Source organism: Triturus cristatus, chromosome 2_1 (assembly GCF_964204655.1).
Source record: "Triturus cristatus chromosome 2_1, aTriCri1.1, whole genome shotgun sequence".
NCBI classification, from domain to species: Eukaryota; Metazoa; Chordata; class Amphibia; order Caudata; family Salamandridae; genus Triturus; species Triturus cristatus.
In genome coordinates, this window is record NC_140581.1 from 869,465,536 (window position 1) to 869,484,542 (window position 19,007).

General features: G+C 42.9%; 1 protein-coding gene across 1 annotated transcript in view; it reads left to right on the forward strand.

Annotated features, from left to right (window-relative positions):
• SMC5 (structural maintenance of chromosomes 5) overlaps nt 1–19,007 on the forward strand; it is a 680,994-nt gene that overhangs the window by 215,359 nt on the left and 446,628 nt on the right. The window contains exon 11 of the mRNA XM_085633014.1: nt 1,943–2,056. Within this exon, the coding sequence (XP_085489140.1) occupies nt 1,943–2,056 (114 nt within the window). The remainder of the gene's footprint in view (nt 1–1,942; nt 2,057–19,007) is intronic.

A 19,007-nucleotide genomic window follows, 5' to 3' on the forward strand; every position in this document is an offset into this window, starting at 1 on the left:
TCACAGAGGAGGTGATAGGTGGAAATCCAAAGCAGAGATAAACAACCTCAGCAATCAGCAGGTAAATCTCTTCTGAAAACCAAATTGGTTCTAGTCAGTTGTTTGTTCTAGCAGCAGAGATGACATGAGGGTAATACCAGCTCTCCTAGGTGGACACACACATTGGAATGAGAAGCCGGGCAAAAGGTTTTCCAGTGCGAAGCAACATGTAGCTTGTATATAGAAGGACAACTTAACCTAAAACTGTCTCTCCTGTCTTAGGCTGCCAGCCATGTGTCCTTGAATAGCATATAGAGATCAAAACATATGGCACTTAAATACAATCACACCACAAACCTGCCTTATAACCCATAGCTCACCACATCCATGATTGGGTGGGGGGTATTTAGAGCAGGACCTTCGTTTTGGGAGACTAAGTGAACTTTCATCAAAGATTTTCATGACTCTGTGAACCTCCATCCAAAAAAAACAAAAAAACAATGTTCATCTCAGCAACTCTCTCCCTTAATCTGGTGAGGGGGCAAGTCGCCTTGCTTCATTTTGGTCTGGAGTACACTTTGGGTGTACTTCTTGTCCAGAGGAATATTTTCTTTGGTGAAGGAAGAATTAGAAACATGAAGCACCCCAAGTAGATTCAACGAACCTAGACACAGAAGAATAAATGTGTACACGAAAAGCAAAAGCTTCCTAAGAGAGACAGTCTGTTTTACCGTAAGGACTTATGCCTGTAAAGTAAGCCTGGGCGGAGTTTGCGGAGTTCCGCTATGCGGTATTCCGCGAAGTGCAAAAAAAATTCTGCCGCACTACGTGGAGCTCTGCAAGTGGCGGAGTGCGTTAGATAAATGCCGTTTGCGGTGATTATCAGTGCCAGGTGCTTGTCCTCACTGTGCAATAATCGCAAACGGCACCATGCACATCGCAAGCAGGCGCTGCTTCCTTTCTGCCGCTCGAGTAGATTTTTACTCGAGCAGGAGCTTTCTCAACATGAGCGGTCGCACGCATACACGACCTCTCACAATGAGAAATCTGACCGCCCGCGTTGAAAAATCTCGTCGGGAGGTTGATTTTTCACACTCGCTAACTTGATGTTGACGATCGTGAACGAGGAAAAATCTCACCGGGAGGTGATTTTACCTCGCTCGCCGACGTTGACGGACTCGAGCAAGGAAAAAACGTCACTATGCGGAGCGGAATTTTTGGGAACTCTGCAAACTCTACGTAAACTGAGTGCGGAAAACTCCACGAGCAGAGCGGAGTTCACCGCCCAGACTTACCCTAAAGCCAAAATTGTAAATAATACATTTCTTTTTATTAGGTTATTACATTTTTACTCTTTATCTCGTGCTCCATTTCTATGCAGTGAATGTGCGAGAAGTGAATTTTAACTTTACTGCAATGTTTTCTTCATTTCAAAATTAACATTTGTAGAATAGCATGGATAACTGGTTAGCAAAACACTAAGGAGCAATATTTGAATATGGACATTTGTTTTAACGTTATATACTTGTTATGTGAAAAATAAATACTTAGATAATATATTTACAAGTTGTATTGAAATACAATAGTCCTTATGTAGCCCTTTTATTCTAATCACTGTTTGTGTGTTTTATAGAATATTTATATGAACTGTTCTAATATTTATGTATTAAATGTTATTTTGAGATTTTTATTGTGTGGAGATTTTACGCTGCTTTTCAGATTTCCAATCATAATTGCTCCCTTCTCTTGGCCTATCGCTGTATGGCCCTATCAGAGAACAGCTTTTTGAGCATATATTGGTGGTGTTATATAGCTGTGAGCCTCTTACTGTAGCCAAATGTATGCTGAATATTAACTTTAGAAGTTTTCCCATATGGCCTTTTATTTGTCTGTCTTAAATCATGGTGGAAGGTGGATGTTCTCTATTGCAGTTAATGAGTTTTACTTAATCTCTCTTTTACAGATCAACATGAAAGACCAGCGAAACGCTAAATATATTGAAAATCACATTTCAATGAATGATTTGAGGGCCTTTGTTTTTGAAAGTCGGGAAGATATGGAGCTATTTCTAAAAGAGGTAATACCAAGCCGATTTCAGGTGTTTGGTAACCATGGGGATTTTAAGAAGCATATCATAGCTCATCCACTTTATATTTGAAAAAGGATTCAAATCTTTGAGTAATTTTATGTTAATAATGTGGGGTATGCAGATCCAAAATTGTATTTGACTTGACGAAACAACATAAATTGAACAGTGAACAAATGCTTACTGTAGTACAGAAACTTTAGATTTGTGTAGTCTAACTTTACTAATGATATATATATTTTTAAATTTATAACTCAAGTTTAAAAGTACATTTTCTGTGTAGCCTTATAGGAAAATATTCAATATAATTTCATGTGCAAGAGCAGTACACTTATCTGTGTTCTGAAAGCCATTATTGTCACAGGAAGAATTGCCTAAGTATTCATTCTATCTGGTTACTCTACCCATATGTAAGGAGATCTTGGGTGGGAGAGGCTTAAATGTTATACTGAATGTATCTGTGTCCAGGGGTACCCAACATAAAACAAATACCTAGATTTAATTTTAATTCCAGAGATAGAGCATTATAAATTACCCTAGAATCAAGCAGTGTTGTCTTGTTGCCAGTCCACTGTTGAGCATACTTTCAAGCTTCCCACCAAGCAAAAAGGGTGTGGCGAAAGTGCCCAACATCGGAGATGTCTTCAGTGCAGAACTCTACTTCTACTTCCTTACTGAATGAACAAATAAAAAAATACTCAAATAGCGCAACTGCTTCCCAGCGGGTGTTCAGGCTCTTAGTGTCTCAAGCACAATCTAGAGAGAAAGAGCAGATGCAGTTAAGGCCATTAAAATAGCCAGGTTTTTAATTTCTGTCTGAAACCCATGTGATTGGCCAGACACAAATATGCAGCTATAGGGAATTCTACTGTTTGGCTGACAGGTAGTAGAAAGATCTGCCTCCCTGATACTTTGGTGATCTTGGGTATCACCAGTAGGTTCTGCAAGCTCAAGCGAAGGTGACAAGTGGGAAGGAAGTGAATAAATATTTTGATGTAGAAAGAGCATATGTTGTGTAGGCCTTTGTGAAAAGCAAAGGGCTTCATACTGGGTACGCTTGCGCATCTGAAGCAAATGGAATGTTTTGAGGTGCGGTTTGATAGAAGCTTGCATGGGTATGTCAAGAAGAAGATTGACTTCCGTGTTCTGCAAACTCTGAAGAAGGTTTTGATCCATGCTGAGCATGTGAAAAGTAGAATTTTAAGCAAAGAAGTTAGTTATAGTCCTCATTTCGCCTCTACGTTTGCGTATATTCGACAACAAAGTTAAATGTTTGATACTGGATGTGGTATACATTTATTTTCTGCTTGTAAACAAGAAGTGTGAGATTAAAACGTGGACCATCCCATTATATCCAGTTATTCCTGAAATCGTGATTGCTTATTCCTTTATTCTTCGCTTACGTGGGGTTAATGCATTGGTGTGGGGGTTATTGTGTGGGCCTTCATTGTATGCTACTTGCCTGGTAAACATCATAAATCAAGTTATTAATTTAGGAGAGGGCACCCATGTCATTAACATTGGCACAATTTTAGTCTGACCGCGATGGAACAGAGGTCGGATACAACAAGTGAATTGGCACTGTCAAAGGTTTTACCTTGAGACCTATTCTTCAGTTGTGGGGAAAGCTTATTCTGGTCAAGTCAGAATATTTTGTTGTTGGCATTGCCCGAATAATACAAAAAGCAATATAAACAGAAAATCTAATTAGAATCAGTGCATAAACTGTACTGTCAACAATAAAAAGAATTCACATTAAAATCACAACATAGGTATTCAAAATCACAGCATAAACACCCATGTCAGCCGGACAATCAGTTAAGTCCCCATCACTGGCTATTCAGGTCCCCGTGTTCCAACTGATGGAGGGTAAAGAATGGGTAGGCATAGTATTACCCCTTGGATCTGCCAGTTCTGACCCATGCAGCGCAGATATATTCAGATACTGCACATTTAATATAGTTTATCAGTAGTAAGGCACAGCAATGGTGCAGCCTCATGAGTGGTGACATTATATAGTTTCATTACAGGGTGGATCCATTCACTACGAGAGGTTGATGTTAGAGGGCAAAGAAGCATAAAACGAATAACAGTCTCATTATGCCCGGAATTGCGGTTGTTCAGCTCACTATTGGCTTCCCTTCCCCTATAATCTGACGTATAAGCTTTAGTAGGCAGAAAACTGAGCCTAAACTTAAGATAAAACACAATTCTGAGTATATTGTCTAAATACGGTTCAAAACTAGGCCATCTTTTATACAGAAATAATTGTGTACAACTAAATCTCTTTGCATTATTGTACATTTTCTATCCTAAATAACCCATGTTTTCCTAAATCTCCTGTACGTATCCATATTCATACTAGAGGGCTTTTCTCACAGGTCACCTAGTTCTAGTATGTTTAATATTCTTTCTATGTGCTTGAAGTATGGTACTGAAAAACCTCTATCAGAGCACCTAACCTCCGTAAGTGATTTCTGATAAATGCTTGCCTCCTTATTCCAATGCAGCTGGCCCCAGTAAAGGACTGACATTGGGAGAGATTGTCTGTAATCAATGTGCCCCCTTATTCAGGAAGCGGACTATCCAAAAAGTGCCTGACCTAAAGTCAGAAGAGATTGCTGACACTGATTTTCCACTTTTTGTAAGGTCAAGATATGTAAGGATCCTCATAGCTAGGCCACCAGCTATGGCCTATGGTTATAAACATACAGCAGAGAGCATAGGGATCACGCTCCAGTCTTCTGTTTGCATCTCAAGGTAGCAGCAGCAGTTGTTGGCTTGAGCACTAAAGCAGGCTTATCTTTATGTTGAGACCATTTCAGTTCGCTATCAAAGCAAATTGCAAGATAATCAAAAATATCCAACCTTTCAAGGGGTTGATTTATAGTAGCAAGTGTGCATTTTCCCTTTGTAGTGTATTTCAGGATCAATGTCGTATTCTTAGCTACATTGACTCTCAGTTGCTTGTTTATACAGCATTCTATAAAGCCTTTGATCAATGTATGCACAGAATGCTCATTTCGAGTTAGGACTGCATCATCTGCATACAGTAGGATGGAGGTTCTTGTACCTGCGATTCTTAGGTAATCAAGATTCAAATCCTCACGGTGTCTGCCATTGTCCTTCAAAAACAGCGATAAATAGCAGACATAGTGCATCTGCAGGAGTCACACTTCACTGACGGACAACACTGCAGCATGGGTAAGGGCGACTACAGGCTATGCACAATACACTTCTGGTTCGAGGGGGTTGCTGATCCTTCTCGGAAAGACACTCCTGTTTCAGGCGCTGCCACATGCCACATGGACAGATACACATGTGTGCCAAATGGCGATCCTGGGAGAACATGAAGGCAAACCAATGCTACTGATCAATGTTTACACGCCTCCGGAGCTCCAGTCAGCAACACTCCAGAAAGTGGGGAACATATTGCTAGAGGATCCCCGGCGCCAAGAGTAATAGGCGGAGACTTTAATCTCTCACTAGACATGTAGCTAAATAGAATGAGCACAAGAGTGGGGATGAAGATGACTAGAGGAAAGTTAGCGGGCTTTATGCATGCACTAGGGCTGCGCGACGTCTGGAGGGCTCTCCACAACAGTAAGAGAGTAACAGTAACCGAAAACAATTGGAAAGGGGTTATGGGTAAGACAGCGCCCGGCAGTACTGCAACCACAAATGAGAATCAAATACGTAATCTAATTAAGCGCTTGGAAAAATGCAAGCGTTCGGAAGTAACTAAATGGTGGGAACATAAATCTTTATCAAAATATATCGAGGAGGGGCGCGTACCTAGGGGGCTATGTATTTTACTGGCCCCGAGCTATGAAAGCCCGAATCCTGAAATGTTAAAAGAATGGGGACACAGCAATCTGGAAGCGTCAAGAAATGTAATAAAGATTTTGGTCAAATATGCAACAATTGACAGAGAGGCTTTAATGAAAGAAATTGATGAAATCAATGAACAACTATTGAAATTTGAACCGAATGAGCTCATTACTAAATCTAAAAAGGATATGCAGAAACGGTTAGCCAAACAAGAAGAAAAAATTAAGGCATGCAAAGTATATAAGTTTGCTCGGGATAAAGAAGATTACAAGCAGGGGCGCATCTATACGTTTGCACGTAAATATGAAGATGCTAAAAAATCTAAGTTTTATCAGCCAATGCCATCAATTATGCAAACGAAAATACCTACAGACAACAATAGTGAATCTGTGGAAGGCAGCAGTGACAATGATTCTGTAGGAAGCAATATGTCATCAGATGAGGGAAGTATTAACAGACTAACAACAGCGGATAAGTCAAGAGTATTGGATAAATGACAATACCATCATTAACTTATCTTCGACTGTTCTTAGCGAGGCAGAAAAACAGCTTCTTAGCCTCGGTCTGTCATACTTCCCCATTTCGGATTTCAATTACACACGAACATGTGTAGACATTTTTCATTATATTCGCGAACTGAAGTTGCGTAAATTCTTCAACATTAAAGATGGCCTCAAAGAAATGGAATCTAATGCATCTAATCAGTCTAATCTCGAGCTAACAGTGGGCGGTACGAAAACGTTCCTCACAATGCACCAATTGGAGACTAGTAATGTAGCTACAGAGGGGGAAGCAATATCAACCCAACAAGAATTAACCGATGCAGCTGTTGCACAAATAGGAGCTAACACAAGCCCTTTCAAGCCAAAGTCAAATTTATGCCAAATATGCCTAAGGACGCTATTGATACCTTCCACGATGTAATAGTGGAAGATACGAAAAAGTTGCACCATAAAATAAAACACCGAAAAAGGTATTAAAGTGAACAGGAGAAGAAATATGCATCCCTAATTAAAAGACTGAATAATGTTCATCAAATTATTGTCACGACATCAGACAAAGGTGGCAATATTGTAATTTGGCCGCAGAAACAATATATTGCTGAAGCTCAAACAACTAAGCGATCCTCTGTGCTATGCTAAATCCAGTTTCAAACATTACAATGTTGCCAGAGACCAACTTAAAAAAATCCTTTTCAAATGGAAAAGAGAAGGGATGATCTCAATGCAAGAATTCCAATTCCTACATGTGGAAAATCCAGTTCTACCAAGACTATATTTAATACCAAAGGTGCACAAAAAAAAAATTCCAGTTCCTGGACGTCCCATTATATCAGCCATACAAAGTGTTGCGGAACATATCACTGAATATATTAATTATTTTCTACAGGACCTGGTAAAAAGTTTGCCAACCTATATTAAAGACACCAGTGACTTTTTAAGAAAGATCAGAAATATTCCCCAGACTGAAGATTTGATATTTATTACTCTTGATATCGAATCACTGTACACAAGTATAGAACATCACACTGGGTTAAAAGCATTAGAATATTTCCTAGGAACTAGATCAGTACATAGTTACAGTCAGAACAAAATGATTGTGGAATTGGTTACCTGGTGCTTAAACAATAATTACTTTATGTTTGGCAATGAAATATATCTACAAAAGAGAGGAGTGGCGATGGGGGCCTGCTTCTCTCCCAGCTACGCGTGTTTACACGTGGGCTGGTGGGAGGAGCAGGTCCTCAGGCGCACACACCATGTGGCTTTCTCTGGCCAAGTGCCAAAATGGATGCGATACATTGATGACGTTTTTGTTTTATGGAAGGATGACGAAAGCAGTGCTAAGGAATTCATTAGAGAAATCGATATCAATCATGAAAATTTAAAGGTTACATCGACTATTAACAGACAAGAAGTAGATTTCTTAGATGTAAAGGTCTTCTTTCAGGAGGGACAAATAGCAATCAAACTCCACAGAAAAAGCATTGCTGGAAACACCATATTACACGCCAGCAGTGCTCACCCTAAACATGTCATCAATAATATTCCCTACGGGGAATTATTAAGACTCAAACGCATATGCAGCACAGAGGTAGATTTAGCCAGTTGTACCTCACAAGCATTAGAAAGATTCAAACAAAGAGGATACAAAGATGTCATTTTAAATCAAGCGCTTGATAAAATGCAGGCCAGGTCCAGAGAATCTCTTCTGAGAAATGATAAAATCACTAATACAGATATAGTGTCAGATAACCTAGATTCAGTCCCGAGGTTTGTAACCACCTACAACCGCCAAGAAAGGAAGATCAGGTCCATTGTAACACATAGCTGGCCAATTCTATTAACCGATGCAGTTCTAGCTCCTCGACTTCCCAATACTCCGACAATCACATATAGGAAGGGACCTTCCATGAAAACTCAAATTAGTAGAAGTTTTCCAGAATTAAGTAAAAATCAAATGTGGCTGCAGTCCCGGCCGGGATTCGTCAAATGTTCCAGCTGCAGGGCTTGCAGATTTGGAACTAACACTACACAATATACCACCCCATTCAGTCCAGAAATTGTAAACATTAAGGTGTCTTACAATTGTAAAACCGAGTATGCCGTCTATGTCCTGACATGCACCTGTGGCTTGAGATGTGGGCAGCACCAAGCTACAGGTGCATGTCAGAATCCTCCAGCATCTCCGGGCAATCGTTAATCGCGACAGCTCGTACCCAGTGGCCAGACATTTTAAGTCTGTGCATAACAATGATTTGCAGTGCCTCAAATATTTTGTAATCGCAGCAATTCCAAAACCACGAAGAGGAGGAGATTGAGACAAAATGCTGAGAAGGATGGAGTCGAAAACAATTCTAGAACTAGATAGTAAATTTCCTAACGGACTCAATACCACGGAGGACTTGTATCATTTTCTATAATAGACGGTATTAGGAAATCAAGAATTAATAGATCTGCATACGCTATGAGGCACCTTCCCTGCCGCATTTTTTATCTTTCTCTTTTTTGTTGCAGAATAATTTTTATAAACAAAAGGTTTTTTGATGTATCAAATCAAGCCTATTTTGGGAATTTGCCTATATAAAAAGTATTTAAATTTTTATGTGGGTTGCACATTTCACTATTGCACTTTAGCAATTAATCCAAAAAAAGGGGGTAAAAATAGGGTCTATATTCTTCCGTTTTTATGAAAGAGATGAAACAACGCGTTTTAAAATTAAATATAGCAAAAAATTAGGTCATGTTCAATCATTCAGCATTCAGGCTGTATATAGATATTTTGTTTCCAATCATCATGACACAGTCAATATGTATTATAGCCAACACCAGCGCAATTTGCACAATTCAAAATACATTTGTTTACATAAAATATTTGCGTATTGTTGCACATGTATTTGTATACCAATTGCATATTTTGCACATTGTTGAAAAAATATATTTATCTGCGAATATTGCACAAAAAATAGCGATATTTGCACATGATCATAAATATAGGCTATAAATATGTATATGAATTGGTTTTAGGTTACTCATAAAATAGTGGGAAATGAACATCGATTTAACATTATTAAAATATCGTAGTGATTGATGGCCTAAAAACTGATGTTTACTTATAGCAAAACATTGCATTGATGCAGATAAAAAGTACACATATTTTTTAAAAAACGTAAACAGAAAATCTCTTTACTATCAAATGTCAGATGATATTTGACTAGGTAGAAGAAAGACTCACCTATTGGAAAATGTAAAAAGTGGCAAATAGTATGTTGTCTATGTTTATTATCACGTGTGGTGTTTGCCCAGCATATTTATATAAAAAAAGAGTCATGGCCGGTAACTGACAATCTGTGAGCAAGGGCACCCGCCCGAAACACGTCAGATTTTGCAGCTCGAAGAATAAAATATTTGTGCCTGAAAATTTGGGACTCGTGTTGTCTTTGGTTCGCCGAGTGGAAGTGCTAAGACAGCCTACTTTTCTTTGATATATATATATATATATATATATATATATAACAGGCAGGGTCATTAAATGGTACCGTTATATCGACGACTTATTCATAGTGTGGCAGGGCAACTTAGAGTCAGCAAATGGCTATATTAATGATCTGAATCAAAAAAATCTGAACCTGCACTTTTCGGCCACAGTGAGTCCAGTGGCAGTGGACTACCTGGATCTGAGAGTGTTTGTGACAGATGGGCAAATACATACTGCCCTATATCGTAAGATCACGGCAGGGAATTCGACCCTATATGCGACCAGCAACCATCCACCAAAATTAGTACAAAGCATCCCTTATGGAGAGCTCTTACGACTAAAGCATAACAGCTCACGCTCATGTGATTTTGAAACGACAGCCCAAGAATATGTGCAGAGATTTGCTAATAGGGGGTATGACCCCATGCTCTTGGAAAATACATTAAAGAAAGTGAGAGGAATCCCTAGACAACATCTTCTTAAAGATAATTCAATAGCCAAATGCAAGTCAGTCAAAACACAAGAGGGCACGTTTAGGATGGTCACCACCTACTCAGCAGAAGCAAACCATTTGAAACGTACGCTTAGAAAAAATTGGCATATTTTAGAAACTGACAAGGTCATAAGTGACGACATTCCAACATATCCGTTGGTGACTTTTAAGAAAGCTCGATCACTGAGAGATAAACTAGTGAAGAGCCATCTTGAGAAAGAATTCCACGGGGTGGGAACCCTGAGAGAAATGCGGGTTTTTTTCCCATGTGGGAAATGTAAGGCTTGCTCGAACAGCAAGAGGGTCCTCTCCTACAGTATCCCAGATGTGAAGATGAAAAGACCAATCAATAAATTTATCACCTGCAGTACCTCATATGCGGTGTACTGCCTGATATGCCTGTGAGGCCTATGTTATATAGGCAGTACAATACACCACTTGAAAATTCGAATACTAGAGCACCAAAGGGCGATAGTAAAAAATGATGCGTCATACCCAGTGGCGAGACACTATGCCGAAAAACATGCCAGCAATAGGAACCTATTACAGTTTTATGGTTTAGACCATGTGCCCGAAAACATCAGAGGGTGTGGCAGGTTGAAGAAGCTGCGAAGGTTAGAGTCACGCTATATAGTGGACTCTCATACAAAGTCCCCGAGGGATTTAAATAGTGGGGAGGAATTAGCATCACACCTGGGTATTTGACGGGTAATTTTCAGTATTTGCAAAAAGGATTTAACAGGACATAGGAGTATTGTGTATAAAATTGAACTGGATTAGAGGCCAATTGCGGAGAGAAAAGTGGAGAATATGAATTTTAATACACATAGTATATGGGTAATTGATTATTTGTGATTTTTTTGAATTTGTGGATGAATTGCTGATTAGCTGTTATAATTGGGGTTAAAGAACAAAATGAAATATAGGAACATGCAATAATGAGGAAATGTGTGTCCATTAATAGAAAGGGACTTAAGCCGATTCACGGCAAGATGAATTCATTTGGAGGCAACAAGAGAATTTTGCCTTAGATGGGTGTAGTGACTGTTAAACACCCATACAGGGTAATGACAAATATGTTTAGCAATTTGGTATTGATGTACTGCTAACGCCGATACACGGCATGTAAAGAAGGCAAATTATGATCATTAGCCGAGCGATTACGATAAATGAGAATCGAATATCAAAGGCTGCAAACATTTGTAATAACATTGGTGAAATTAGTATAACCGTATTATTGTATACATGTGACCTCCATTGAACTGCCATTACCAACCTTCTGGCTATCATCCCAAGCCTCGTCCTAGAGAAATGGCACGTTTGCCATCATCTCTCATCCAAGACCTTCAGACTATGCTGGCTGACTGTAGACTCAAGATGCCCAAATTGATCCACCACCACCTCAGCCAGAGCACCCAGGAACACTGGCTTTACCACTACCTGTGATACCCGCTGTAGCACCGCTCCCTCCAGTACATGCGCCTGACCCGGAAAACCCTTCCTCCTTGGATGAGGAGAGAGAAGGAGAGATACTGGATCCTCACCCACCTGCAGATCCTTGGGATGCTTACATCATTTCTACTCCCTTTCCTCAATCACATCATCCAGGGGGCTCGCCTCCAGAAGACATTGGGGAAGGGGGTGGGGGGGGCAGCAATCTAATGGAGAGGACCTCCACCAGATTCCATCTTCCAATGACTGTGAAACATACAGATTATTTCCTGTATGATTTTAAAGAGGAGACTGGGAATTCCATTCAAGCAATCCCCATAATTGACTATATTTGGCAGGAGAGAGTAAGAATTAGGAAAACACAGGGCACGATATCATTGGTGCTCCCTCGAATCGATAAAAAACATACAGGGCCCCCAAGGATTCCCCTTCTTGCCTCGCAGGTCACCCGAGGCCGGATTCTGCCATTTCTCAAGCACCGCAAAGAAGATAAAAAAATCCGGCCAACCCTATCTCAACTCCTCCTGACAAGGAGGGGCGTAGACTGGACATTAAGAGGAAACATTTTTCGACTATGGCTGCAGTTACCATCCGAGCGGCCAACGCTCTAACTATCATTAGCCGCTCCGATCATCAGATGTGGTCTGATATGGCGTCTATGCTATACCTTATACCTTATCCCTGAAGATAGGAAACAAGAAGCTAGCATGATCCTCCTGGAGAAAGAGCGAGCAGTCTCTGAGACCTTGACTGTGCTAAGGATATAGCCAACATAGGTTTCTGCCAGCTGGCAAGCGCAGCAGTTTTAAGGTACCAGGCATGGTTGAAGGTCACTACCTTCAGACCTTAAGTCCAGACAAAGATTTTAGACATGGCGTTTGATGGGGATTCTTTGTTTTGCAAGCACATTGACGAGGCACTGTTGTCCATAAACACTGACACAGCAAAATCATTGGGCAAACTCCAATATAAAAAGATTCCTTTCAAAGGAGCAAAAGGACGCAGATTCACAGCATACAGAGGTAGTTACCAAACCTATCAACCGCAATACAGGCAGACCTACTAGCCCCTTACTTACCATCGGTCTGCTACGGCTGGTTTCTCTCGTCAAGAGGGTTGCAAAAGAACACAGCTGGAAGGAAACAATAATCAACACCAGGTATCGGCTTTCCCCCACCACTTTCTCAGCAATGGTAGAACATAACAACGGACCAATGGGTATTGGATTTGATTGACTTTGGTAATACATTAGAGTTCACAAAAAGACTTCCCACTGCTCCACCCGAAGGCCGCCCCCCCATCTTCACTTATTGCACAAGGAGACAAAAATCATGCTCTCAAAAAGAGGGATCCAGGAAGTTCCAATTCTGCAAAGAGGTCAGGGTTCTTACTCCAGTTTTTTCTCAATAAAGGAAACAGGGGAGTGGAGACCAGTACTGGATCTCAAGAAGCTCAACAAGTTCCTAAGAAAGCAAACATTCAGGATGGTAATTCTGGCCGAGATTCTGCGTTGCCTTAACAAAGGAGAATTTATAACCTCATTCGTTTTGGAAGACTCATATTTCTACATCCCCATCCATCGAAAACATCTAAAATTCCTCATGTTTGCGGTAGCTGGTACCCACTACCAATTCATGGTCCTCCCTTTCGACCTCAAATTGGCACCTAGAATATTTACAAAATGTCTTGCGCCAGTGACCGCTGTCTTATGTTCTCAAGATCACCAAGTATTCCCCTACTTGGACTACTGGCTTCTGAAGGCACCAACGGCAAGTCAAGCTACCAAAACCACAAATGCTTGTCTTCATCTGTTCAACAAGCTGGGGCTGACAGTGAACTTCAAAACGTCATAATTTCTTCCCAGCCAAATCATACCATTTCTGGGAGCCAGGTTGGATACAGTCCAATGCAAAGTCTTTATATTGGATGGACGCCAGATATGACTATTGCAGTTGGCTATGGCCATCTCAAGAAAAAAGTCAGTTTCCATAAGGAGGTACAAATCACTTATAGGAATGTGCTCCTCCGCACTTGACCTAGTGTCCTTAGTCAGGCTCAAGATGAGACCTCTCCAAGAGGAACTACAACAGCAGTGGCTGCAAACATTGGGATCCTTCGAAGATATCCTTTGGCTATGAAAGCAGCAATAGAATGGTTGTACTACAGACCAAATCTTTCCAAAAGCCTCACTTTCTTCCAAGAGATTCCAGACTACATCCTGACAACAAATGCCTCTATTGAAGGCTTGGGAGGACACTTGCAGGACCTCCAAATTCAAGGCAAATGGTCCAGTTCTCAGAAGCTAAAGCACATTAACAGTCTGGAGTTATAGGCCATATGCCTTTCTTTACAAGCCTTTCTACCAAGGATAACAGGTGCATCTGTACAGGTTCATACGGACAATACGACCAGTATGTTCTACATCAACAAATAAGGGGGCAGAAAGTCTCTCTCGCTTTGGAAGGAAGCGCAAGAATTATGGAACTGTACAAAGGAGCATGGAATCTCTCTCACAACTGAGCACGTTCCAAGCTTGCACAACACACTAGTGGATGCTCTCAGCAGAGCAACAGACAATTGCCATGAATGAGAGCTCAGCCAATACCAACTGGACAGAGTAGTTGCGCTATAGGGGAAACCAGCGCTAGACCTGTTTGCCACAGATGTCAACACCAAATGCCAGTCCTATGCCAGCAGGTTTCCCCTCCCAGGGTCTCAGAACAATACCCTTTCGATGCGATGGCCAGGGATATATGCCTACACCCTTACCCCATCCTATTGATCCCCAGAGCTAAACATATAAGGACAGGGTCCAACCCTACCAGAATAGAACTCCTGGAGTGTCTGGTAGAGTATGAGAAGGACTACCCCTTCCCTGAGAAGGAAGACTCCCAGGGAGATGGGGAGGGTAGTGAAGTGGATAAGGCCTTTAACCCTCCACCACTTAGTGAGGAAGGGAACTTTGAGCTCCCCACCTCCAAGCCAGAGAGTAGAGGGTCTAGGCACTACAGAGGTAGGCTAGACTCTGTGCAAGACAGTGAAGACAATTCACTGAAGAGGACAACCTTTTAGCAAGGTTGACCAAGAGACTAGAGCTAGAGAATAGGCTCCTAGCCATAGAAAAAGAGCAGATATGGGCCTGGGCCACATCAATGGTGGCATCAATAATAAGAATCAAGAGAGGCAAGGATCCTATGATTGTTCCTAAATTTGAGGATGGTGATGACATCACTAAGTGGTTCACAGCCTTTGAGAGGGATTATGATGCCAGAAAGGTGAGGAAATCTCACTGGGGGGCACTCCTTTGAGAACTGTTCTATGGTAAGTGCATAAACTGATTTCTGAGCCTTACTGGGGCAGAACTAGAGTCCTATGAGCTTACGAAGGTCACCCTGATTGAAGGATTTGGACGCACTACTGAGGAGTGCAGAATTAAATTCAGGGGTGCTCAGAAGTCCCAGAGTCAGTTCTGGGTGGAGTTTTAGAATACTGAGTAAAAACACCAGGTGGCTGGTTGACTGGAAGTAAAGTGCAGAACTATGAAGGACTTTATAATTTGTTTATGAAGGAACACGTTTTAAGTAACTGCATCAATGAAAAGTTGCATCAGTATCTGGTAGACCTAGGCCCAATTTAATTGGGAAAGAAGGCGGACCACTGGGTCAAGACAAAGGTAACCAAGACTACCACAGGGGTTGACCAAAAGAAAGGGGTCACAGCCCACTAGTGGCTACAAAGGGAAAAATGTTGATTCTGCAAAGGCCTGGTGTTTCCACTGTAACATGAAGGGACACCGAACTGGAGATGATTCCTGTCGCAACAAACCAGCCCCTACTCCCCCACCAGTTTCTACTTGTGTGACAAATCTCCAGATGGGATCAATAGTGTGTCCAGAGCTAATCAGGGCTCACACTGAGGCTGTTTTAGTCTCTAAAGGGGAGGGAGGTTCAGCCACTTTAACTCTCTGGCCCCCAAATGTAAATAAATACTTGCAGTACCCCTTAATACATGGGATTAAGATAGAAGCCCTGAGGGATTCAAGTGCCAGTGTTACTATGGTGAGAGATACACTGTTTTCTCCAGAGCAATACCTGACTGGAAAAACGTATCCAGCTGCCATTGCTGACAGTGTCACTACTAGCCATGCCATGGCTATTGTGATATTAGACTGGGAGGGGGGGATGCTGGCCTTAAACAGGTAGTGGTCTCTCCAAAGCTTACTGCTGCCTGTCTGCTTGGAAATAATGTGGAAACCTCAGCATGTTCTGAGGTAGAAAGACAGACACATGCAGCCATGCTGCAAATCCCTGAGACAGTGTGTGTGAAAACAGGAGCACAATGCCTAGCACAGGGTGACAAAGGAGAGTTGAAGCCTGAAATGATGGCCCAACCTCCCAAGAGAAAATGTAGGAAGACTGGTAAAACAGAGTTCGAGGCATATGAGCTGCAGATTAGACACTTTTGCATAGATAGCCATCTGGTGTTGGGCCCGGATGTTTGCAGTTTGTTTTTCCTCTTGGAGAGTCTTTGGAAGTCACAAGGTCGGTGACTCCTCCCTTGGTTCGTATTGCGCATGAGCTTCGGCTCCATCCTCAGATTGTTTTTTTTCCGCCATCGGGCTTGGATGTAATACTTCGCGCTCCGGTTCCGAACATTCCAGTTCGACGATCGAAGCGGAATCCTCGCTCTCCGCGGTATTGTTTAGATACTGATCTCCTCAGTCACCTTCTTCTTCGACGCACCTTCGATTCCAGTCATCGACGGCGGCCTTCGGGCCTATCCAGGCTCCGGTCCCGGCTGATGGAAAGAACTCCATTCAAGAAGTGCCCTCGATGTGGGTCCAAATTCCCCCACACCGATCTTCATGAGGTGCGCAACCTCTGACTCTCCCCTGAACACGAGGCTCGAGACTGTCCCGCCTGCAAGTCTTTCAGATCGAAAGACTATTCGAGATCGAAGGGCCAGACGAAGAATGGCGCACTCCTCGACCTCCGTTCCAGTCGACATCTTCGGGGACGACGTCGAAGCTCCGGGACACCAGCACACTGAAGAGGACCTAGTCAGTGCTTCCGAAGCCGACGGATTGGATGTGGGGGACATCACCTCGGCGCAGAGGGTCATGAATAAAATACCCCCTCCCACACCCGCGCCGACACCCAAAAAGGCTTCGGTCACGCCTTCGCGCCTAGGCAAGACCAAACACTGCTTCGAACACCCCATCTTCGGGCCCGGTGACGAAGCCAAGTAAGCTTTCCGGCGGCTCTGGCTCGAGCCAGCCTGCCAGCGGTGCCGAAAAACTCCCTTCGGCACCGAAGAAAAGTTTGGCCTCTACCTCGACACCGAGCTCCACACCAAAACCCTCGGTGTCCAAACCCAGCCTCTCGGTGCCGACCAAACATCATAAGGCCCTCGGCACTGACATTCCCGCGCCGAAGCCTGTCTCGGCACCGAACAAAAAATCGGAGGTTCCCAAAAAGCACGGCACAGACAAGCCCAAGAAGCCGTCGGCCCCGAAAACGTCGGCGCCGACCGAACAACCAGTGTTGCAAGAACTTTTTACATCGGATCCTTTCCAAAAGACACTTACCAAGGATCCAAAAACTGGACATTTGGCACTGTCTTCTAAAAAGAGACATTTGGACAAACCAGCTCCACCTCCACCTCCAAAGAGGAAGGACTGTGCTACCTCCCCTTTCAGAGTGCCTTCCCCACCTCCTCCACCCTCTCCACCTCCACCTCCACCTCCACACCCTCCACCACCCCTGCCTCATCGCTCTCCGACCCCGTCTCCAGACCATGATGATCAGGGGGACCCATACTACGACCCAGCAGATGTGCCACAAGACCCCAGCCCTACAGGATCCCCACACCCCTGAGATGATTATAATAATCCAGACATTCCTGATGTCCCACAAGATGACCTCTATCCATCCAGGCCATCTCCGCCAGAAGACTCACTAGGTTTTCACCACCTACTTCAGAAGGCGGCACATTATCACGGGGTAGAGTTACACACTGACCCAGTAGAGGAAAATTTCCTCCTAGACACCTTTGATACTGCGCATAGGTCTACTGCTATACTACCTGTGCTCAAAGGGGTAATAAAACATGCGCCAGAGGTTTTTAAAGACCCAGTCAGGGCTAGGGTCCTAAACCCACGCATCGAAAAAAAGTATAAAGCTGCCCCTACAGATCCTGCCTACATCAAAGGGCCAGCGCCACTGGATTCCCTAGTGGTATCCACCGCAAGAAAGATCAAATTCCCAGGGGTCAGGCGAAGCACAACCACCTGACAAAGAATCAAAGCTCCTGGACGCGTCCGGAAAACGCACTGCGTCACAGGCAGCTAATATATGGCGTATCGCCAACACTCAAGCGCTATTGGCCAGATACGACAGAGCGCATTATGATGAACTAGAAGCCATCATGCACCATCTCCCAGAAAAATATATAAATAAGGCCAATGAATTAATCCAAAAGGGTAAGACCATAACTAATACCTCTATACGCTGTGCCTTAGACGCAGCAGACACAGCCTCCAGGGCCATTAACACCAGTGTCCTACTCCGTCGACACGCTTGGCTGAGAGTTTCAGGCTTTAAACCCGAGGTACAAGCCTCCATATTAAACCATCCGTTCGATCAGGAACATTTATTCAGTCCAAAGATAGATGAGGCCCTCGAGAAGATGAAAAAAGACACAGATACGGCAAAATCTATGGGAGCCCTACAGTCACACCCTCCTAGACGCGCCTTTCGCCGCTCTTCCTTTCGGGGCACAGGCAGAGGCTACTCCTCAGACAGCACGTTTACGTCCTACAAATCCCCTCCTCAGTCCACCTTCACAAAAGGTTATCAAAGAGGCGGCTATAGAGGAAATAACAATAAAGGCAGAGGCAAAACAAATACCGCCCGCTCTGCCACACCGCCTACCCAATGACTTTCCCCTGCTCCCCCCAGACCATCCGACTCAGGTCGGGGGCAGACTACAAAATTTCCTTCACGTCTGGGAGTCCATCACATCAGGCAAGTGGGTGACCCAAATTATTCATTCAGGGTACAGCCTAGAACTCACCTCTACCCCCCAACATTCCACCCAGCCAACGCCCAATGTCACAAGAACATTCCACGTTACTAAAACAGGAGGTAATCTCCCTCCTACAAAAACACGCAATAGAACAGGTCCCCG